The sequence below is a fragment of the Lepisosteus oculatus genome, chromosome 9 (genome assembly GCF_040954835.1).
Source record: "Lepisosteus oculatus isolate fLepOcu1 chromosome 9, fLepOcu1.hap2, whole genome shotgun sequence".
NCBI lineage: Eukaryota > Metazoa > Chordata > Actinopteri > Semionotiformes > Lepisosteidae > Lepisosteus > Lepisosteus oculatus.
In genome coordinates this window covers 14,052,283-14,076,630 of record NC_090704.1, presented here as the reverse complement: position 1 = coordinate 14,076,630, position 24,348 = coordinate 14,052,283, and the positions used below count along the sequence as shown (strand labels likewise).

General features: G+C 39.8%; 1 protein-coding gene across 1 annotated transcript in view; it reads left to right on the top strand.

The window, feature by feature from the left end:
• cachd1 (cache domain containing 1) overlaps positions 1-24,348 on the top strand; it is a 75,157-nt gene that overhangs the window by 15,604 nt on the left and 35,205 nt on the right. The window contains exon 2 of the mRNA XM_006634920.3: positions 19,897-19,959. Coding sequence (XP_006634983.1) covers positions 19,897-19,959 — 63 coding nt within the window. The remainder of the gene's footprint in view (positions 1-19,896; positions 19,960-24,348) is intronic.

Here is a 24,348-nt window from a genome sequence, read left to right as displayed (position 1 = left end):
TCGCTGGTTTGTTTCATGCTGTTTTACATTGCACTGAGTGATGATGATACAGAATGCTAAGAATTAAAAACTGGTTACTGGTTTACCTTAAAAGCTGAAAAACCTTATTTGTGCTTGGAAAAATAACGAGTTAATTTTTTGCCATAAGCATTGCAGGCTTAAATCGAAGACATTTTGCATTGTTCTGGTCTTTGAACTCAAAGACTTTCCCTCTTTATGGAGAAATTCTATTTATATTAGAAGAACACGTTAATGTTTCGAAACACCTGGCAACAAGATTTTTCATTAGAAAAAAATAGGACAATGTTTATCTGCTAAAACATGTCTTATTGGGCACTCCATAAGGCTATGATTGATCTTGAGTTGTGATCAAATTTTAGAGGATTCTGATTGATATCAATTAATAAATGATAAGTGACACATTTGTTTTCTTTTTACCCACATATAACTTTAACAATTTTAAGTTATCAGTAATAGAAAACACTAGAGGGGTCTTTGGGTAAATTATTATTGCTAGTGACATACAAGACTCATTGTCTATCATGTCTAAGGCTTTTTTACAGGAGATTATATAAATATGAAGTGAGTTTATAGACACCCCCTAAAGCTACGATCCTAATTGTGAAGATTGCAGCAGCTGTGTTCTTGCTTAGTGCTAAAACTTTAGGAAGGAAATCAACCTGTGTTTCAAATGGCTCCTTTATTTTGTACGGCGAGAGAAATCTTATTTACATTTTTAGTAGACGCGAAGTATGCTCACAATATGTTGTTCCCATGCCTCTGACAAGGAGCATTGAATGCTCCTCTAACAATTACATGCCAACTAACACACAGTGCTGTTCGTTTGAGTTGAATGTACTGTAGCAAATCATACCATTAAAGGGAGCTGTCGCTGTGTTTCATTTTTTTTAAAGTCTGCAATTAAAGGTGGTGTCTAAGTAGAGTAAATTCTTAATATTCTTTAGTGTTTGTTTTTTGGCATTATTTAAAAAAAATTTTCTCGCATAAAATTGTCCGTTATGCCTGGGTCTCCTGGGTAGCTTATTGGTAAAGACACTTGCCCAAGCTTAGATTGAGCTCTTTGATCAAGGTCTCGGGTTGAAGCCAGGGTCATGCTAGTATACTGTGACTGGGATTCCCTAAGAGTTGGCAGACCCCTCACTGAGTGCTGCAGAAGGTGTAGTTGGCCAGAGCTCTCTTGGCTCTCTGGAAACATGTCTGGGTTTGAGGTGCTGTCAATGCGTGATGCACCTCTGCTTTACTGTTGACTCAGAAGAAGGCTGTGGTCCCGGTAATGTGATTTTTAATTCGTACTGGAAGCATTTACCCTGGTTCTGAGCACTACATTGTAGATATTTTTTCAAGGTTTGACATTTGGGTAGGTCGTGAAATGGCTTGAGGAAATTAATGAAGAATGGGGCATGTACTAAAAAGCATTACAAAGACTAAAAACTGAGCACAAATTCTGTTGGAAAACACTTATTTCTTCTAGGTTTCTGTATGTGAAACATACTGCCGTATGAAAACAGCTGCTGTGTGTAAGAGAGGACTGGTCTAGGTAGACAAGCACATTAGCCCTACAGGTATCAGTTGAGCATGAACATGTTAGATTCAGTAAGGCTCAGCAGTGTCTGAAATCCCTAGAAATATGTCGAGTCTAACTCCCTATCAAGGTAGTAAACTCCATTACAGCATAGGAACAAGTAGTAAGTTTATTCCATGCTGAACAAAAGAAGAAAGAAAACACGTTTCGGCCGTAGAGCCTTCTTCAGCATCCATTATAGCATGTTGTACGACGTGATAAGTTTAGTTGAAGAAGAAAAGGAACATTCTTCAAAGACCACAGTCTCTTCTCTCCTCTAGATTATGGTAACATTATGGTCTCATTTTATTCCATATTTGCAGTAGGATTTATGTGGTCTTTCATCAAGATTACCTTCTCTGTTTGGATATCTAACAAAGGAGGAGGTGCGATTTTGTTTGTTGCAACAAAAGGTCCTCAGCAAAATTTTAAAACATTGGTTATGAATTCCCAGAACCAGCAGCACTAGCTTACTTTGAATTATGTTTAACGAGAGGTTACATTTAACAATTATTTTTAATGAGAGGTTAAGTCACCCAATACAGAATTAAATCTGTTGACTGTTCAAAAGGATCTGGCAAACTACATAAGCAATCAGTACGGCACTGCTTATATGGTTCGTTAATGCACTGATTGCAGTAGTCTTATTTAAAAGCTTTCTCTGTAGATGTGAAAAGTGTTACTGTTTTTGAAAAAAATGATCCAAGTAATATGAGGATTGAGGTAACAATCTTATAAGTGAAGAAAAGTTTTTTTTATTGTTCTCTTTGTGGTGAATCTGTGTACTTCACGCAGGTGAAGTAATCTGGATTCTAATCTGGATAAATTTTAAGATTATTACTGCACTGGTCTGTTCTAGAGAGGGGGCGAGGAGTGTGTGGTGTAAGCTGATATATATATACTCCAAATAAAATACTGGAAATAGGGCACATGAGGAATACATTTTTATATAAGGACGCAAACTGTCCTTGAGGTTGCATGCTCTTGTTTCTTTCATGCTGTGATTTTCTACAAGCGCTGCTTATGTGGGTAATAACCATAAAGCATTGAACCATAAGTCATTAAGTGCTTTTTTCTGATATATTTTTTCTGTTTATAAATCAAGAAATTCCAATATTCCAACTCGGCCTTGTCAAAAACAGACGTATTGTCACACCATCATCAGTACCTTGTTCAGTCATGGCCACATCTTTTGAGCCAATTCTGTATTTGTTTAAAGTGTAAATATTTATTTCAGATTTTTGTGCTTGTATGAAAATTCTGAGCCTTATGTCACCCAATCCCCCCTCACTCAGTGCTAATCTATTGACGAGCGTTGGGGGGGGGAGGTTAAGCTAACTTTGTAGAGCCCCAGCAATCCTGGGCACATGCTGAGGATTTCACATTCAATAAAGCTGGACCTGTGTGAAGCTCTACCTCATTGGCTGCCTGTGTGCAGCCCACATAACAGCTTTCCAGAGCTCCACCTCATAATATTTGAGGCCCAGGGTGCAAATCTGTGCCTCAAGGGAGCTGGTATCAAGAGGATTCATGTTTTTCTTTCTATGATATAGTTGTGTGTTTGTTTTGGTTGTCTTAATAGCACAACACTCCACTCGCTTAAAAAAAAAATCAGTATCCGGTTACCTCAGTTGTTCTGGCACCTGGCAAAGAGATGAGATTAGATTGAGTTGTTCAAACTGCTTTTCCCCTTTCATATTGTTTATTGGCTTCCAGTTATGCTGAGCAGGAACCTAGAAGTTTTCAGCAAATTTTCTTAATTAGAACTACAAGTTAGTGTGTTCTTATGACAGACCGAATACTACGCAACATACAGCAACAAGTGGAATTATGTACATAAGAGTCATTTATTAGAACACAGGTTATGAATTTGGGTTTCAACTGTACTGTATTATTCTGTGCAAACTGCTTGCTGGGATATCATTAGCTACAGTGCGCATTCTTCGTCCTTCTTTGCTTATGTGGTCAGTGACGCACTGAAAATATCATGCTCCTTTTGGTATAAATGTTTTTGACCTACAAAGAGAAGAATTAGGCTACAGCTAGTGATCTTTAAGCAGGGAGTTCAAAAAGTAAATTGTTCTATTTTTCTGCATTTAGCTCAGAGTCACTGATAACATTATAACAGATAAGCTTTCCTTGCAGCCTCATTATAATGATAATGCAGGTTCATAACATTAGAGTGCTTTTTCTTTATTTTATCAGCAGGTTGTGTGTCAGTGTATTTTGTGTGTAACAGTGTTTTTGCAGATCCACTGTGACAGTTGCTTGTTAATGATGACCTTCTTCAAGGCACAGCACAATAGCTGAACTTCTGCGAAACAGGCATCTGCTTCATTTCACAAGTGTGTCAGGCCCGTGAGTGAGTTTAAATGCAAGTCCAAGTTAAGAAAATGTCTCATGCCATGATGCAACGTAGTCTTAAAGCACCTCACTGTGTCGTACGTCTGCAGTAAATTACTCAATATTTCTGGGCACAGGCGTTCGGGAGTGCTTTTATAGGTGATTTTATACAGATCAGTCCAGAAGCTGTTTTAATTGTTCATGAGGACCTTAATAGCTTTAAGCAGTTAATTAGCGAAAGCTTCCCTCATTAAGACTGAGTAGTAGCCATCGTTTGTTTTTCCCACAATATATTGCATATAGCTCCTATTGAACAGGAGACATTTTCTGCTTCAGAAAATGGCCTATTTGTTTACGTATTCCTTCTTATATGATTATGTATGCACAGTAACTTTTGACAAAGGAATCAAGTGCATATGGCTTTCTATCTGATGTTAGTGTGTGCATTTTCACTGTAAATGCACCAAAAATTAACTGGCAATTATTAATCAACATGGAATCGAACATCTGCAGAATTTGAAATACACCAACATTAAAAGGGAATGAAAAGCATAAAAGGCTGTGTTCTCTTTAAGTAATCTTTCTGGTAGATCTTTGTCTAGTATAGGGGTTTAATTCTCTAGGGTTATGCTGGATACTGGCGCATTGTGCTATAGTTTCACTGAAATAAGTTGCCAAGGATGTAAACGCTGCGCCAGCGCTTGAAACTGAGCTTTTATTTGGCTTCTTGTAAGTAAACTCTCCTACTCATTTCCAGGTCAAGGTTAGAGGTCTCCTCTATTGAGCCACGTCTTCATTAAAAAAACCCACTGTAGTTCTGCTGCTGGCGCTTTTGATCTATGTGGAAGCGTTTGGAAAAGATGGCTGCCTCTTTGAAATTCAGCGGGCGGGAGCCAGACAGCACGAGCTCCCTAGCATGCAGGCCCCTGTTAGAGACTAATTGACACCGACAGCTCTTCTTTACTTTGGGGGCATTCTTCTCCAGGTTTAGTGCTCGTGTTGAATATGAAAAAAGAAGATAGGCACAGTTTTTAACAGGGTGTGCGATTGTCCCCCCTCCCCCCCCGTTTTATTTCCTGCCTTGTTGCCCCTCGCTAGACAACCTGTAGTCGCTTCTGTTACACTGGAGACGCGGGCGCTCGGAATCTGCCCTGGGCAAAAACTAACTGCGGGATGCCTATTTGTTCTTTAGGGGACAAAGTGCCAAGGCCAGGACTAGTATAGATGCAGTATGCCTTCTAAACACCAAGGACAATACAAGGGTGATTTTCATACTCATACTGCTTTTTTTGAACACTAATAACCTTTGACACTTCGTCCACACTGGAATTCTTAGAAATTTAACGATTGCATGCTGATGTACGCTAGCAAGGCATTATTCGCTGTAATGCTTGCTTGTCTGCAGTGTAAGGGGAGTAGACACTCCCCTGCTTGACTGAGAGACACGTTCCTGAAATCTGCTGGCAGCCCCCTTTACGAAAGAGGGCATTCCTCTATGACAGGCTGATAAAGACGTTGACAGCTCTCTCCGAGAAAATGTTAGCATGTGTGCTGCAGCGGGAGTGGGAAGCGTGATGACACTGCTGGCATTTCAGCTTCCAGAGAGACAGGAGGTCAGGAAGATCCGAGGCAGAGTTTTTTTTTACTTATCATCTCTCACTTGTAGAACCACCACAGAAGCGGTAAAGGGCTACTAATGGTAGGATGTTTTTCACACAGTTGTGCACACTGCTTGTTTGTTGAGACGCATGGAAGCAAATCTTTGCATTGTGCATTACAACATAGTCGAAGAATGGTTTGAAACGAGTGGAGGCCATTTCAACATTCAATTCTAGCCTATTTAGTGATCCATGGATTTCAAGCAGCTGTTTCTTGAATGAAGCCAAAGTATAAGCTGAACAACTTGTTCCATTCTACCACAACCCTCTGGGTAATGAAACGCCTCCTCTTCTTGCTTCACCGTTGACTTTGAAAAACTCCTCTGGGCTGATTTTATCTATGCATTTGTACAAATATACCTACTTATTAGTTGCATAGATCAAGCATGTAAGATCACCACAATTACTTGGTAATGCTCCTGATTTTCGTGGTCCAGTAATGTCAAAAGTGTTTCTTCTGAAATTGCTTAGTTGAGACATTGTTGTGTTTTGAGTCTGACAGAGCAGTACTGTACTTTATTTGGAAATATAAAGCAGTTGAAAAATAGTGTTTTTCCTTATTCTGTGCATTTTAATCAGATATTAATAGTTTGTGTATTTATGGCAAGTTGGTTTTAGAATCGCTATCCAGTGGTGATTATCCAGTGGTGTTTCCAAACAACCTAGAGTCAACAGTAAGTGATACTTTGAGACTGCTGCTTTTATATGTGTTTACCTGTGATTTTTGGCACTGTGGCTCTCTGCATTGGTTATAGCCATAGCTTATTAATGATCCACATCTGAAGCTCTCTTCCATTTTATTTGGACCAGGATACATAGCAATATCCAAAGATGACTTATAATGTGGGCAGCAATGCATCATACTCCACATTTCTCATCATTGAAGGCCTTTTGTGATCGCCTTTGTTTGTCCAGACGGGAGTCATGTTAGTCTTCCTTCACCGTAGACAAGGTTTCCTGTGAATACCCATTAAAGCAAGCCAACAGAATGTGTCAATTGGAAAGAATAAGCACAAAAATGAATAAAAAACACTGACCTCTTTCAACCTGTTTATTTGGGTGTCGATTAAGTTAAAACCCACAATTTCTTTGAAACCTGGAAGCTAAATAATGGCATTTTGTGACACTGAAAATGTAATGTGGCTGTTAAAGCAGCAGACTGAAAATTTCAGGAAAACCATCAGCATAGTTTCTCAAAGTAAGCTTAAATGGCTAAGTATTAGGAGCATTTGTTTGCTGCCTGACTTAACACACTTGAAAGACCACCCTGACTCACCTCTGATCTCACATTTTTATGTTAAAGACCATCAGTCCCTTCAAACTTGCCTGGCAGGTTCCTACAGCCTGAGGATGTGGTTCATTGACTAAAGCAGTGCACGTTCAACTCTGGGTAAATGCTCCTAAAGTAAAACCAGATTGTTATCCACAAAGGATAACGGGGTCTCAAGGTATGAGATTTAAAGTTTTGGCTTGTGTGGCTTAGACTAGAATTTGTTTCAGCACTTTCTGTACAGTTGCATTATTCATCCATTTGAAGAAAGGAGATTTGTGATTTTTAGTTTCAAAAACAGCATCTTGTTTAATTAAAAGCAATGTTGGTAATTACCCATCATTAAATGATTCGTTTCTTCTTTCCCTGGGCTGAACTTCATGAGTTTAACTCATTGGCCCCTTACGGGACAGAAGTTGAAACGTGATTTACGGCGCGTGTAGTAGACTGTTTAGATGTGGCAGCAGTGGGCTTGCAACAGGCGTTTAGAGCAGACTCCTTGTGAGGCTCTCTAGAATGTGTTCAGGAAAGGAGTGTGACCAGTCCAGTGTAGATCAGACAGTTTGTACTGAGAGAGGCTAACGGGTCCTGGCGTGGACTGATGAGTTTGGTCTGCGGGAGGTGTTAGCTGGATCGGGTACAGCAGCTGACTCCAGTCCGGGAGTCTTTCTTTGCCAGTGCATACTTTGGGCAGTGGGCTTAGAACAAACAACATAAACCAGATTTGATTTTCCTCACTGCCCGCTTAATAAAAAACATGCCAGCCTGTATGATTCTTTACCCAATCATTTCTGATTGTTTTTGTGTTTCTAAATTGTTTGCACATGCAAACGTTAGAGGGGGGAGATGCATAAAAGTAAGTGGGGTGTGAGAGCCACAAAGAAAGTAATGGTTAATTTCACAAAAAGACACTATGGCTGAAACATCATTATTTTTCATTATTATTATTTAATTTCCAGTGTGGAATTAACCTATTCTTTACTTTACTTATTGATTATATAGTTCAGGTGGGTAGCTGCGTCAGCATGCGTAGGCTGCAAAGGAACAAGTAATAGGTTTATTCCATGCTGAAAAAAAGAAGAAAGAGAACACAACGTTTCGGCCGTGGAGCCTTCTTCAGGTGTGAGAGAGACAGGGCAGTAGGCAAAGGTAAAGTAGCTGGAGAACAAAGGTTGGGAGGGAGGAGGAGTGAGAGGCGGGAGCAGGGGACAGAAAGAGAGGCCAATCAAGAGGTGTGAAGTCAGAATGGGTGCAGAGAGGTGTGAAATGAAACTTCCAATGAATGGAGAAAATTTAAAAGAACAGTAATCTGTCGTTAAGGGAAGGGAGAATGTGTGATCCTAACTGCAGAATAATTTTAGTTTCGGTGGTCTTTCTGATGTATGAGTTCGGAAAACCGTCTTTGAGAACGCAGACGGAGAGATTAGTGTGGTCGTGGCCGTCAGAGGTGAAATGAGAAACAATGGGCTTGGAGAGATCTTTAATCTTCACAGCCCTGACGTGTTCTCTGAAGCGGTCTCCGAGTCTCCTTCCTGTTTCACCAATGTAGATGGCTGGGCATTTACTGCAAGAGATACAGTAAATAAGGTTGCTGGAGGTACAAGATGCTGTCTGGGTGATCCGGAATTGTCCTGAGGGGCCTTGAATGAGTGTGGTGGTGGCTGTGTACTTGCAGGTGATACAGCGAGCTCTGTTGCAAGGGAAAGTGCCTGGTGTGGATGGTTGTTGAGGGCGGTCAAGGGAGCTGTGAACAAGGAGGTTACGCAGATTAGGTGGTCGGCGATATGAGATGATAGGGCGATCAGAAAAGAGGGCCCCAATGGAGGGATCATCCTGTAGGATGGAAAAATTCTGGTTAATGGTCCTGGGGATAGGAAGTGTGTTAGGGTGGTAAGGAAGCACCAAGGGAATGCGGTTGTTACGGCGGGAGTTCCTGATCGGGTTGATGGTCCGGGGGGTGTTTTTGGCTCGGGCAAGGGCCCTGTCAATCACACTGCTGGGATATCCTCTGTTGATAAAAAATGAGTACATTTCGAGGGCTTGGTTCTCGAAGTCGATGTCGTCGCTGCATAGTCTTCGTAATGCTCCAACGATCAGCTCGAGTTCTTCCTGCACCATTTCACCAACTTCCACCCGTCCCTCAAATATACAGTTCACATATCTTCCACCACTCTTCCGTTTCTAGACATCCACTTGTCTATCAACTACCCCCGACTTTCCACTTCAGTTTATTACAAACCCACGGATTCACACAGCTACCTCCTGTACAGCTCATTTCACCCCAACCACACTAAAAACTCTCTTCCTTTTTCACAGTTCCTGAGGTTACGAAGACTATGCAGCGACGACATTGACTTCGAGAACCAAGCCCTCGAAATGTACTCATTTTTTATCAACAGAGGATATCCCAGCAGTGTGATTGACAGGGCCCTTGCCCGAGCCAAAAACACCCCCCGGACCATCAACCCGATCAGGAACTCCCGCCGTAACAACCGCATTCCCTTGGTGCTTCCTTACCACCCTAACACACTTCCTATCCCCAGGACCATTAACCAGAATTTTTCCATCCTACAGGATGATCCCTCCATTGGGGCCCTCTTTTCTGATCGCCCTATCATCTCATATCGCCGACCACCTAATCTGCGTAACCTCCTTGTTCACAGCTCCCTTGACCGCCCTCAACAACCATCCACACCAGGCACTTTCCCTTGCAACAGAGCTCGCTGTATCACCTGCAAGTACACAGCCACCACCACACTCATTCAAGGCCCCTCAGGACAATTCCGGATCACCCAGACAGCATCTTGTACCTCCAGCAACCTTATTTACTGTATCTCTTGCAGTAAATGCCCAGCCATCTACATTGGTGAAACAGGAAGGAGACTCGGAGACCGCTTCAGAGAACACGTCAGGGCTGTGAAGATTAAAGATCTCTCCAAGCCCATTGTTTCTCATTTCACCTCTGACGGCCACGACCACACTAATCTCTCCGTCTGCGTTCTCAAAGACGGTTTTCCGAACTCATACATCAGAAAGACCACCGAAACTAAAATTATTCTGCAGTTAGGATCACACATTCTCCCTTCCCTTAACGACAGATTACTGTTCTTTTAAATTTTCTCCATTCATTGGAAGTTTCATTTCACACCTCTCTGCACCCATTCTGACTTCACACCTCTTGATTGGCCTCTCTTTCTGTCCCCTGCTCCCGCCTCTCACTCCTCCTCCCTCCCAACCTTTGTTCTCCAGCTACTTTACCTTTGCCTACTGCCCTGTCTCTCTCACACCTGAAGAAGGCTCCACGGCCGAAACGTTGTGTTCTCTTTCTTCTTTTTTTCAGCATGGAATAAACCTATTACTTATTGATTATATATATATATCCCAGGGTATTTTCACATTTGGAGTGGTTGAAGATTTTTAGCACTAGTTTTTAAAAACTTGTTTTTACTTCTGTTTTATTATTTTCTGGCTTGGTTTCTTTTTTTTCTCTTGAATGTGTCACTGAGTAGAAAGTTACCTTTTTTACTTTACTTTAAAGCCTAGACTAGTTTTTGAGAAGCTCCATAAAAAGCTGCTTTCAGATGGTACTGTGTCAAATTGTTGTTCTGCAAGTCACTGCTCACAATTGACTTGAGGTTGCCTCAGATTGAGTATTTGGAGAAAGACCAAGAACTGGAACACTTTTTCTCTCTTCCAGTTTTGATTTTAAGCAAGCTTGGAGTAATGGCTACTAGAAATCTTTGCTGCTAGACTTGCATGCTTTTGTTCATCATGCACATGCCCACTGATTTTGCTTCAGCGAGTGTAGCAGATGTTTACTATGGAGAACCACAGTGACGTTATCCATTCTGCAAGTTGTTTTCAGATAAAATTCTATGATTCGGACTTGAAAGGAATGCCACAGGTTAAAGCAAACTGGAAGATTTACATGCTTATCCCATTGAAAATGAGCTTAAGTTGCCAGAATTGGAGACTGCTTGAAGAAATGTCTTGATTGTACTCTGAGCTTGAGGGACTAAATCCTTACAGATGTTTTATGTCCCACTTTCCTTTATGCCTTCATGGTTATGGCATTGTAAACAGCCGATGACCTTTGAAAATTTCCGCACCCAAGACAGATGGGTTTTCCGTTTGTTTGCCACACTGACACCCCAATTAAAGAAAATGAAGAGTGCTCCATGGAAACGTCGGTACAAACTTGAGTTCAGCTGCTTTTGGAATATGTCTAGAACTCTGCAACTAGACTTTTAACTCGCACCGGACCCTGGCAGCTTGTCACTCCCCATACACTTAAATCACTACTTTGGTTGCCTGTAAAGTCACATTTTCAATATAAAATCTTGTTACTGGCCTTTAAGACTCGAAAGACTCTGGCTCCATCAGGCATCTCTTCACTCCTTCATGTTTACACTACCTCCTGTAGGCTCCAGTGAGTTGAGGCTGGTCGTATACTCACTGGACCCAGGACTAATCTCATAGTAATAGTAATAATAATAATAATAATAATAATAATAATAATTGCTTACACTTATATAGTGCTTTTCTGGACACTTCACTCAAAGCGCTTTACAGGTAATGGGGACTCCCTCCACCACCACCAATATGCAGCATCCACCTGGATGATGCGGCGGCAGCCATAGTGCGCCAGAACGCTCACCACACATCAGCTATCAGTAGGGAGGAGAGCACAGTAATGTAGCCAATTCATAGAGGGGGATTATTAGGAGGCCATGATTGTGTGTGGTGGTGACCATGCCTTTTCCATCGCTGCACCATTGTGATGGGGTGCCCTTCATCCGACTATATGAGAGAAATTTGTTGACTCATCAAATCAATTTTTTTTTGCTCGGGCCTATGTCTGCTGGCAGTTTATTCTGTCACTTACTTAGTTTTTTTTTCTCTTTTTGTTATCACTACGTACAGAGTCCTTGGGTTTGGGAAGGCACCTTATAAACAAGTTATTATTATTATTATTTGCTGGATTACATAACTTGAGAATTGTTTCCCAGCTTTCATAAGAAAGTTCAAGTTTGACACAAGTCTTTTAAAAAAAATAAAACTACACAAATTTAATCATGGCCATTTCTTTAAGGAAGACTTAAGGAGAGGGCCGATTGTTGTCTGACTATTACAAAAGGTAGGAAACTTTACGAGATGATTGTTTACTCCAGAGCCAAATATGAAGTATCAGTCCTGCTTCTGAATGCTGGGTTAGAAAAATAACATACAGCATCTGTATACTGCTGTGGTAAGGTCTCACATTCTTCTATATCCAGTTCAGAGATTCGGTGTTGTGTTTGGGACATCTGAGCTTATTCAGCAACATCTAGAACACAAAGGCCAAGTGAGCACAAGGCCACCTTTTTAGAAAAGTTTAGTGGTTAAGTTTAGTTTTTGGAGACTTGTTGTCAAGCCACTTTTGTGAATCAAATCAAGGTTTGATTTTTCATGTGACTTCTGGTGACAACAAAAGCAGTCAGTAACACAACAACAAAAAAGTTTGGAAACCAGTTTCAGGATATCAATCATTGGTTTAAGAACGTTTCTCTGTGCCGCGCCACTCTTGAATGTTCAGCGTTCAAGAAAATAAATATCTAAATTTTGTTTTTCCTGAATACTTTACCTTAACAGGCACAATCTTATTGCTTATTGTTTAGTTATATACAAATATTTGCTTTGGAAATACTGTATTAAAATTATATACAGTACAAGTAGCTGCAGTAAATCTGCAGTTTTTTTTAAAGAACACAGTGCTTTCAAATACCAACATATTTGTAAGTACAACACAATTTGTAAGTACTCCTTTTCTACTTACAATTTGTACTTACACATTTATTGTACTGTACTTACATTTTATAAGTACAATACCAGCTATATAGCCTTGATATTAATACAAATAAGACTTAAGACTAATGAACAATGCAAATAAAAATTGAACAGAGTTGCTGAGTTTTTCGAAAATCTCCATCCTGTTGCTTCTAAGATGTTACCTAGGCTTCTATATCTATGAGCAGGGTTCAGTTATGGTTATATGTACCACATCATTTCTTTATTCCACAGAGTTTTGGTGAGCACATCCTGGTATTCTTGTATTGATGCAGCATTTTTTGGAGCATGTCAAGATGGGCAGTTCTCGTCAGATTACTGCCAGTAGATGAGCTTTGTGTTCTCTTAATTAAAAAACACAAGTCAAAGGCATTGTTGTATTGATACATCTTTTTTACACTGTAATGTACAATCTTTGCAGCATCTGAGCTGCTGCTTAGTTTCAAATTCCTGGCAGAAGTATGTTTTTTTTTTCCCTTTCAAAGTTGTTCTTCCAGAGTGTATGATTAAGTAATGTGTAAGTCTTCTTTCACCAGGTTCTTCAGACTTCTTTTCAAATGACAGATTGTCAAGCATAAGCCAGGCTTTTTGAGAGCAGCAGGAAGGGGAAGGACTAAATTAGTTTTAGGAGATGGATGAGCTTTGGAAATGTCAGGCTTAGTTGTTATCTCCAGTTTTTACAGCATGCTTAGATAAAGCTTTATTTATTATCTTGGAATCTTTCACTGACACACATGCTATTTTTTGTATAATTTGGATAGGAGATTGATTGGTAATTAAAAAAAAATAATAATAATACACAAAAGACCTTAACAGGTTCAGATGTAGACACCCTGATACACTAGTTTCTTTGTACTTCTCATGAATTTCAAACAACATGCAACACTGAAAAACACCCAGAGATTATTTTGGATAAATCTGTTTATTGCTCTGTTTTTTTTATTGACAATTTTACAAGTTTCCATCATTTAAGGTGGTGGAATACAAAAAAATGTATTAGATAAAAACTGCTTGTTTACTTCTCATTTAGTCTGTTTGTGTCTTGGATTGGATTGTATGTCCACTTTGCTTTTTAAATATTTGTGTTTCCACTTTAGCAGCGTTTCATTTGAAGATTTAATGTATGAAGCAAACCTAGGTATTTGAGGGAAGGCTCTTAAATATATTTAAACTCAACTGTTGTCCTTTTTATTTGGGGTATCCCCTCACATATGGAAATTATTATAGCCTGTCTGCCTGACCAACATAAAACACTGCTTTTTGTTTTTGTTTTCAGAATGATAGTATCCACTCCCTGGAAACCCTGTGCTGACTCAATACTTCAATGGCTGTTCTCCTAGTTTTCCAAAAGATTTTTTTGTGTTTATAGGACTGGTGTCTGCTGTGGCTGTCTCCTTCACTGCAGGAGACAATTAACCCACAGGTCACCAGAAAACAGATCTTGGGACTGCTGGATTTATTTGTATTTTCTTTAACTTGTCTCATTTTACTTTTATGTAAAAATTGTTTTGATAGTGTATGTTTAGACAGAGTATCATTATGGATATCTCAAGTAGCCTTTACACTTTTTGCCAGTTTTACCAACTCTGTATGAGAAACCAAGTGGCTAAAAGCTTTTTTTTATTCCTGGGGACATTTTGAGTGTTAACCAAACTGTCCTCGTGAAAATGTCTGAAAAGGGTATTCTAATAGAGCTGCCAGTTTTATTAATTATGACCTAAAGTCCTTTGTCTTTTGTTGCTGTTATAAAAACTAATCCATTTTTCAAATTTCACTGGGAGCTTTCATTTTGATTCAAAACAAAACCCATTATTTTAATACATGCATGCTGTGACTATCCCTTAGCAATGCTCTTACTTGCCAGAATTCCTTAAAAAAAAGAAAGTTTTTTCTTCCATCTGGAACAAATTTTCCAGTCTTGTCTCCCCCACACCCCTCCCCCAAGTACCCTTCGACTGTTTCACTGGTTATTTTTCAGACTTAGAAAAACCTTCTCCCTAAAACTTTTACATTTCAAAGGTCGTCTTTCCATAACTGACCCCAGAGGGAATTATGGGAAGGGTGGGTTTGGACATGTTGTTGGAGGTGGGGGCACATGATTTGTCGCTCATGAAGAAGCGTCAAAACCACCCTCTCCTACCCTAGGATCATACGTGTCTGGTTTATTTACATGTACATGAAGATATCACAAACATTACATGTTCTAATGTGATTATTAGCTAGTATGTCTTAATTTGTTGGTAAGAGTCTGCAAATTGGTAAATTGCAGTAATCAAAATGGAAGGCCAGATTGTCTTCATATAGTTTTATCCTGAAATGACGTGCGTGCTTGTAACTGGATCCATACCCTAGAAATTTTCCATCTTTATCTTCTATTATTTGTTTTACTTTCTGAATACTTTAATTGTTCTGAAAGAGAACCACAGGCCTAATGGTAAGAGGATGTGTCTGAATCTGTCTCAGATGGCTTCCCTCCATGTCTGCTTTTGTACCCAGAAACTCGTTAGTAATTAGTTTCAGCTTGACTTGTGGACCATTTGAATGTTGTTAATTTACTTTTGTTTGCCAAAAGTAATTTAATTATAGCATTCTCCTTGGGGCTTAAAAGGCCTAGACATTTTAGCTGCTTTTCTACTTTTTTAAAAAAAAAGCTTGATGTGAAGGAACTATTCCTGTTTGTTATTTCTGGGTTGAGACCACTTTTCAAAAGCTCCGTCCAGCATTCTTGCAACTAAAAATCAGTTTTCCTTTTTTAAATATTGGCGCTGGCTTTAAAACATGGCATCACGAATGCTTAAGTGTGGTATTCAACCCTTCATTGTCTGCTTTATTTTCTGTCACCTGGCATCCTGGAGGGCCAGTGTCTCTGCAGGGTCTCTTCATGGTCTCTTTAAAGCAGCAGTACCTGAAGAGCTGGCATTACCAGCTAGTTTATCTGGGTATGAGAAGAGACACCAGCCCTCTAGGACCAGGGCTGAACCCCCCTGCAAGCCTAGTTCCCCTTTAAAAAACCTTCCAAGCGCTGAGAGTTTTGCCTCAATCCATCCATCAAGCAGAGCTTACAGGTGACGTTTCTCACTAATCCTAGAGCCTGTTCAACTCGCATTTCTCCTGTAGTTTCACAATTGAGCCTGGAGTGGATTTTCTGCAGTTGCGTGTTTATTTTTCGCCAGCAGTTAAATGAGCTGTCCAGACATATTCTTTTCGGCAGAATTAAGATTTATGTCGTGTACGGGAATCTCAAGAATAGTGTTAAAGTATTTATGATTAATTACAGTTCTAAACATATCATTATAGTTTTATGGAAGCAGTGTGCAGTAGTAATTAGAGTTCTGGAGGGTCATGGGTTTAAACCCCCAGGTATGATGCTGCTGTTGTCCCTTTTAGCAACGTACTCTTCTCATAGTGCACCTGTGTGTGTATAAATGGGTAATCCCCACCTCATCAGTGTGAATGCACTTGTCTTTGCTTTATCTGGTTTAATAAAGGATTAAAAATAATCCTTAACTCAGAACGCAGTGAGAACTTTAGTATTTCTTTTAAATAATAATTGGGATGCTAATTGCTATTTAAAAGTAAGTGGTTTAATGGGGGAAATGCGGAATGCAAAGAGGGAAATGGGGGAAATGCAGAATGCATAATAATATAACTATTATGTATGAAAGTTTAACTTCCTTGGTGGCTTAAAGAAAGGACCTACAAAAGTTGTTTCAAATTACAAGCATATTGCAGGTTAAAGGCCCTCACCATTCCTGTATTTTTTAAGTGATTGCGTTAAAATGTCAGCTGTTAAAAAGTCAGAAAAATGGAGCTTGCGTTCCGGGGTCCAAATGGACGAGCGGAAAAAATACCCTGTCAAAATGTAGAATTTTTCTGGTGAATTGTAGATGTTGTGTCTTTCTGTGTGTGTTTTCTGTGCAGTATCCCCAGGTGCATGGCTGTGGGGTTTGCGTAGGTTTAGGAGTAGTCATGTCTTTAGAAATGCAATAAAAAGGCACATCAGAGGCAAAGGAAGGATGCAGCTTTCACAGCTCTGGCCCTTTGTAGTGGTGTGGAAGCAGCTTATTGGCTTAAAAAAATGTACCTGCCGCTTGGAGCTACACAGCCTTTCTTGACTGAGTCCCAGTTGTTGTCTGGCCTTTTATCTCAAATGTTTATAAACCTGCCCTGCTGGACTGTATGAACTCTCGGCTCCCAGCTTCTGGAAATCTGGTTTACTTTTTTTCAACATCTGACAAACTGCCCAAAACTGACTTTAAACCGAGGGCAGGCTGTGTGGCTGGCCAATCTTTTTAATTAAAAAGTTAAAGTGTAGTTTTGTGATTTTTGTGGTGAAGGTAGTAGTGCCAGCATTTATTGGAAGTTCAATGGGCCACAACCATCAATATGGCTGCTGGCAGGGCAACATTGGAATAACCAAGATCCATGAGAAGACAATTATTATGTAGCCTAAAGAGAGGATTAAGAAACCTTATCTGCAAACTGCTTTATGTGATTGCACCCTTTCACTAGCTGGTACAATCCCAAATTAATGTGGATTACAGCTATGGGCATGCCTTTGAAGATGGCTGAATTGCTAATAGGTTTATCCTTCAGCTGCACATTTTTAATGAAAATACTTCAGACCCTCTGACTCTTGTGGGGTAATTTAAAGAATCTATTTTCTCGCCATGTGTGTGCGCTTTTAAGCTAAGATGTTGAGTGCTGCTTCTGAGGAGCCATATTATGGAATAAGTGAATAGCTAAGAGATGTTAGGATCTCTATCAATCAAGCATTTGTGTCTGTGTTTGGAGTAGGTCGAAATAGGTACAGTATGTATCCCAAGAAACATTTCAGGTGATGTTGACATTTTTTGATATCTTCAAAATTATTAGCAGTTGGGAGCTAATTTAATTTAGCAGGGATGTGAATGGCATATGCATTTAGTATGTGATTTCTGTATACGATTGTTATAAAGTCAGACTTCTAAGCAGGGGGTTTTGTACATTTATCATTGGTGCATGAGGGCACTTTGACAACATTTTCATGCTTTTCCAGTTCCATTACATGTCTGAGAGGTTTGAAATGTCGAGGGAAATGGAAGAAATGGGTGCGCTTGTTGTCTCCCTTGTACTGAATGAACTATGAAAAGGGCTGATTGAGAGCTCTCATTAGCACTCTGCCTGTTTTTAATTGGAATATTGTGGCTACTGACCAGTTGGGTGTTAATTTGATTAAGAAAAAAACCCTACTATGAATAAAAAAGGCTTCAGTGAAGAAACCCTACATAACTTAAGCCATTTGAGTTGGGGGCCACTCTGTGTTGTGGTGCCCTTTCTTAGGAAGCTCCAGCACTGGCTGGACAATGTGCCAGACACATTAATCCTCCTCGTCTGTCCACTGAGTCATCTCGTCAGCGGGCCAAGGGTTTCTGTGACTGCTCAAGTTTCGGCTTCTCTGAAGCTGCGAAATTCTTCCTTGCATGGGCAATAACTATGAGAGTCATCAAATCTGTTTTTAAAAAAATCAGCTTAGTTCACGGAGGATCATTTTTAATTGTGTTAATTGTGAGCTTTTGCATGGAAGACGAACATTTTAGGCAAGCAGTGTATTTTATAGAACAAACTGGAACTTGCTTTTAGAGGAAGGATGTGTTTTTTTCTTTGGTTGTGAAAAGGCTAAACAGTCGAACTTGGTATAAACTCAACTTATCAACATGGTGCCAAATCTACACTTGCATTTCAGTCTTGACTTAAGAGTTTTTTCCAGTCAGCTAATTTCATTAACACATAGTGGTAGCAATACATATTCCACCGTTTTGTAACTGCTTTTGTTTAGCAAGCAAAATCCCAATTCAAATGTCATGTTGATATCTTGTTTAAAATGACAGGCTACATGATTCAGTAAGAACTACATATATGAAGAGAAGTACCGTAATAATCTTTCGGCAGTTTTGAGAAGTACTTGTGCAGAATAGCACTGTATTACATTACTGAGAAAGTGTTTGTCATGGTATAGGTGGTGCCAGCAGCTTCCAATTTTTTTCACCTTAATTGGGACTGTCTTCGTAAAACTGCTAAATTATAATGATGTCTGTGGGGGATTATTTAACTTCTTGTAGCACAGTGTGGGCTGCGTGAATTCCAGGGTGGAAGGGAAAAAAATGCAAGGTAATTTGTGCCTCCTGGCATAAGCCTGACAGTGGCTCAGGGAGAAAAAAAACGTATACAGCGAAGGAGCATTTTTGGAAACTGCTGTATAGCGGTAGATAGAAAAACACCTGCTTCCTGTTTAAGGTAAATGATTTTTTAAATGTTTTAGATTACCCGACTCTCTCTCGGGTGAGATGGAACAGATTTTTGGTTAATCTGTTTCTGCAGCTGTGGTTTCTGGTCCTGGAGTCTTGCACATTTGCCCTGGAGAAAGCGTTCCTGTTCTTTCCCGATGTCAGAGATCTCAAGGGTCTGTTTTAAGACCTACTGGAGTGCTGACCAACCCACATCCCTAAAAATGGGTCTCGGACCCTATTTAGAAAATGCGGTCTTTGGGGATTAGACTGGGGTTAGCAGTCCTGCGTGTTTTCTTTAGTCCATAAGCATGCAGAATATTGTACTGTCTGTGTTTGTGATAGCTGTGAAGAGCTGGCCACTTTGTGTACTTAGGGAATACACTCAAAATAAACCGAGTTTAGTAATGCATACAAATGGCCCTGTTGCATATTAATGGGCTTGGTCTACTCAGAACCAGGAGGTCTGTTAGCAATTATGTTCGCCAGGAAGGTCCATAGTCTTCGGGAATAGGCTACATAATTATTCTAAATTGTGTCAATTTGCAAAAATAACTTAATTCCAGGAAGTCAATCATTAGTTGTAAAATAACAAGCAGAGTTGATGGGACTCAGCAGAGATGCAAACTCCTTCTGCAGCCCAATATTCTTTATATAAACATCTGCCTAGGTGGTGAGGAAAACTTCTCTGGAATCGGAAGAGTATGAGTACAGCAGATAAGGGATTTTTCTTCAGGAGGCCATCTCTTAATAACCGTCTTTCCACCACAGGGGACAGGTGAAATTTCTCTTCTAATCCTGCCTCACAGCTCCAAGGAGCTGGTGCCTAGTATTAATGGGAGTTTTTTTCATTTTTTGTGTTTGCATGACCAGATTATTGATCGTTTTGGCCTTAATTTTACATTTTTGAAAAGGCATTTCATTTGCTGTATTTTCTTTTCTTTCTTACAGAGAATATTCAGCTCCTTTGTGTATACTGAAAAAACGTCAAACGGTGAAACAGAAGTTCAGCAGGTGAGTCACAGCCTAGCAAATTTTTACCTCTCTAGTCTGGATGTGATTCTCGAAAGACATCATTCACACTGCGCTAACATTAGTTTGCAGAGTATACCTTGCCACTTCCTTGGCTTTGACCTTGACGGATACGTCTTCCAGGAAGGGTTTTCAAAACTTTTGGCTGCACTTCTATTCCTGGTGTAGGTAATGCTCATAAAACAGAGGAATGCAACATTGAAATATAAAACCATTTTGGTAGGAAACTTTAACTCAGCAGTAGAACATTGAAGCTGCCCCTTTGCTGAATATCTGCCCATAAGATAGGTGGATGCTGCACATAAGACAGGTGGATGCTGCACATTGGTGGTGGTGGAGGGGAGTCCCCATTACCTGTAAAGCGCTTTGAGTGGAGTGTCCAGAAAAGCGCTATATAAGTGTAAGCAATTATTATTATTATTATTATTATTATTATTATTATTATTATTATTATTATTATAAATTGTACTGCAAAGCACCCCATTTGTTGACAAGTCCGTGTGCTTCCTTATCATACAGTGAGAAGCACATGGCTATTCTATGTAAGGGAATAGTTCAAATAAATACCCACTTGGTTCTACTCCAAGTGCAAGGTGATTATGTGCAATACTTATAATAATATAATAATAAACTTTATTTTATATAGCGCCTTTAAAGGTGGCTTCTCAAAGCGCTTTACAGGATGACAATAACAATAAATAAGAAGACTACAACAATAAATAAGAAAATTTCACAAGACAGGACACAATTATAATTACAACAATACAACAATAACAATAGAGGAGACCGTGGAAGATGGTATTAAGAAGAGCAGAGGGGTGAAGAATGGAACCAGTTAAGTAAAGGCTTTTCTGAAAAGGAGGGTTTTGAGTCTGGATTTGAAGGAGTTTAGAGAAAGTGACTCTCTAATATCCTTGGGCAAGGAGTTCCAGAGCTTGGGGGCATAGCAGGAGAAGGCCCTGTCGCCCATACAATGTAGACGGGCTTGGGGGACAGTAAGGAGGGCAGAATTTGAAGAGCGGAGGTTCCGAGGTGGGGAGTAGGGCGATAAAAGTTCAGACAGGTATTGAGGTGCCAAGCCATGTAAAGCCTTGTAGGTGAGCATGAGGATTTTAAAGTCTACGCGGAATTTGACCGGAAGCCAGTGCAAGGACTCCAGGATAGGAGTAATGTGAACACTTGCACTAGATTCTGGCTGCTGAATTTTGGACATACTGCAGCTTGTTCAGAGTAGATTTAGATACCCCAGGGAGCAGAGCATTGCAGTAGTCAATTCGAGAGAATACAAATATGTTGATCAGCTTTTCAGCCACAGTTAATGATAGCATAGGGCGTAGTCTTGCGATATTTCTAAGGTGAAAAAAAAAAGATGTTTTGACAGTATGCTGTACATGTGGGTCGAATGTTAAGCCAGAATCGAATATAACCCCAAGGTTTTTCAATTTTGATTGGAGCTCAAGTACAGAGCCATCTACAGACAGGGTTACAGGACTGGCTTTACGAAGTTGATGGGGGGTACCAATAAGCATGACTTCAGTCTTGTCACAGTTAAGATGAAGGAAGTTTTGAGTTATCCAAATTTTTATGTCAGAGATGCAATTAGATAGAATAGAGACAGCCACATCAGTGTCGGGTTTGGTATGGATGTATATTTGAGTATCGTCAGCGTAAAAATGAAAGCTGAGGCCATGTGATCTTAAAAGCTGACCAAGTGGGAACATGTAAATGCTGAAGAGCAAGGGGCCCAGTATTGAGCCCTGAGGGACACCAGACTTGACAAGACCAATTTCAGACCTGTACCCATTGAGAGAGACAAAGTGACAGCGATCAGTGAGGTGACCTTGGAGCTTGGAGACCAGTGATGGAAATTAGCCTTTGGCGACTTTTAAGTTCACAGAACATCTTGGGCTAGATTCACATAGCGTGAATGCCACAATCATTTCTGTCCCTTTAAAATCATTTTCAGTTGATAAATAATTAGCCCGATCTGATAGCACTGTGCATGTCTCAGACTCTGCCTGAAGATCCCGAGGTAGGAAATTAGATGAGGCACATCTTTTGCTTCCTACTGTAACTAAAACCCTCTGTGAATATGGACTGTGTTCATTGCTTACAATACCATTAGCTATTTACACTTTGCAAGTGTTTTTATGTATGAATGTAATTGGCAGTGATTTTGTTTATGCCTTGATTAAAGAAAAATCCAGCTCTCAGGCGTTTTATACTTAAGTTAAGGTAAACACATGAACCTTGAGACGTGAAGGGTATTGTTTAACACAAACAACAGGTCCACACCGTTGTTTCACATTTTATCTGTGCATGTGGTTAAAAAAAGAAGAAAACATTCCGTCTTTCTCAGTCTTGAGTATTGTGCTCCTACAGCATTTGTGTGAAATGAAAGATTCAAAGAAGTTAAGTGCTTTTGTGATGCTTTACTATGTTTGCTCAGTGCATTAATTTAGAAAGGTGTAGGCGGGACCAGTAGTTTCCATTGGACTTGTTTCAGCTTGGTCACCTAGCAAAGAGCAGCAGATATTTTTTCTTGTTTTCATGGTGAAGTGATATGATCTGAATACTGTACTACATCTGTAAGAATGACTTCTTCTAATAACAATGAGGGTAACACTTATTTTCACTATTAGGTAAATCAATCTTAAATCTTTGTGTCAGACTGCGATTAATTGTAATAAATCCATTTCAACACTCTTGAGAAGCCATGGCAACAAAATCAACAAAGCTGCAACCAACTGTAGACCTTTTCTCTCCTTTTTCACAAAGCAAAGACAGAGGGAAAATTAAAACTGCTCATCCTTTCACTCGCTTGTGTGACTGGATGTGCTGCTTTAGTTTGAATTGTTGTCATGTAAGCTTCATTTACATTAAAAACCAGTTTGCATTGCACACGTCCTTAAAATTCAAGTTGTCGGATACTGCATAAGCAGGTAAGCAATAATAATTCTTTGGATTTTATATTTTATATATCACCTTGAAGGAATCACAGAGAACTTCACATATAGGAGTTGATCTACACCTGAGGTATAGTACATTACTAATGATGCCACCTATACCATGGCACACCCATTACTCAGGAGATCAGGTGGAAAGTGAGAAATGTCTTTGGCAAATGAATTAGGGGCCCAGATTGAGTATTTGGCTACGACACAGGACAGATAGTACCATGGAAACTTTAATGCCCTATTTATTGTGTCTTCAATTGCTTTCCGAACGACTATACTTTGTACAGCAGTGTCCCCTGTCGCCATAGGGGGGCATTGGTTTCAAATTTCTGGCCTAGAGAGGAGAATGCCACCTACTGGTCCCATCTGTAACCTTGGTTTTCCTCGCAGGTTTCCCATATTTAATGTTTAAAAGATGTTTCACTCAAGTTTGCTGTCACTTGAAATGGCATAGCACAACTAAGTCTGTAAGATTGCTTTTTTTGAAAATGTGGTGAGACAATAATTGTTAAGTAGAGCAATTTTAAGTGACTGTGGCGTGAAGAGACCATTTAACAAGCAGCAAAGTCATGTACGATAGGACATTGCTCTTTGTCTGCGATTTGAAAGACTGAGATTTAGTAGCTTACTAACGGTAACAGTGAATGAGTGGTAAAATGGAGGCTTGAACCATGAAAGCTCTTAATTTACACTTCTCCCACTACCCAGCTGACTTTATGAATAGCAGAAATAAGATGTAGGAGTGCTATATTACATCACTTATTTATGCCTCGCATGAATTTTGCGAACCAAACACTGACTAGGTCATGGCCTTTAAATGATGTCTATGTTGGCTTTGAATTCATAATAAATGGGAGACTGGGAGGTCTGTGGAAAAGGACATCCATCAGTCAAAACCACTACATCACACATTCCACCTTCATTGGTTTTGGATTGCATTCCTTCACTCGTAGCTACTTTTTCATTTTATTTAAATACAAGTTAATTCAGTCTGGACTCAATGAATGTTCTTAATCAAGAGAAAATTCCTCAGTGTACTTAAGTTTTTATTTCATCGTGATAGTTTATCATGCATGCAGTTGTGGAAAGCTGTAACTATGTTGGAACATGGCGCTGTTTTTTATTTTTCCGAAAACAATGCAGTAAGGCAGCAGTTGAATGTGGTCTGATCTGGCAGATCGCATCAGTTCTAGGACGGAAGCAGAGGCTTCAAGACAGCCCTGTACGAAATCAATTTTCAAAACAAATTGTATTGAAACTGTAAAGTTTAAAAACACGCTTTGTTTTTTTTACCTTTTTCCCCCATGTGGAGAGGTGGCAGCAGAAGTATAGTGAAGTAGGTAGGTTTCTTAAATGGTACTGGCGTACTGAAAGCCTTGCTTCTGCCCCAGAAGAATGCTCAGTTGTTAAAGCA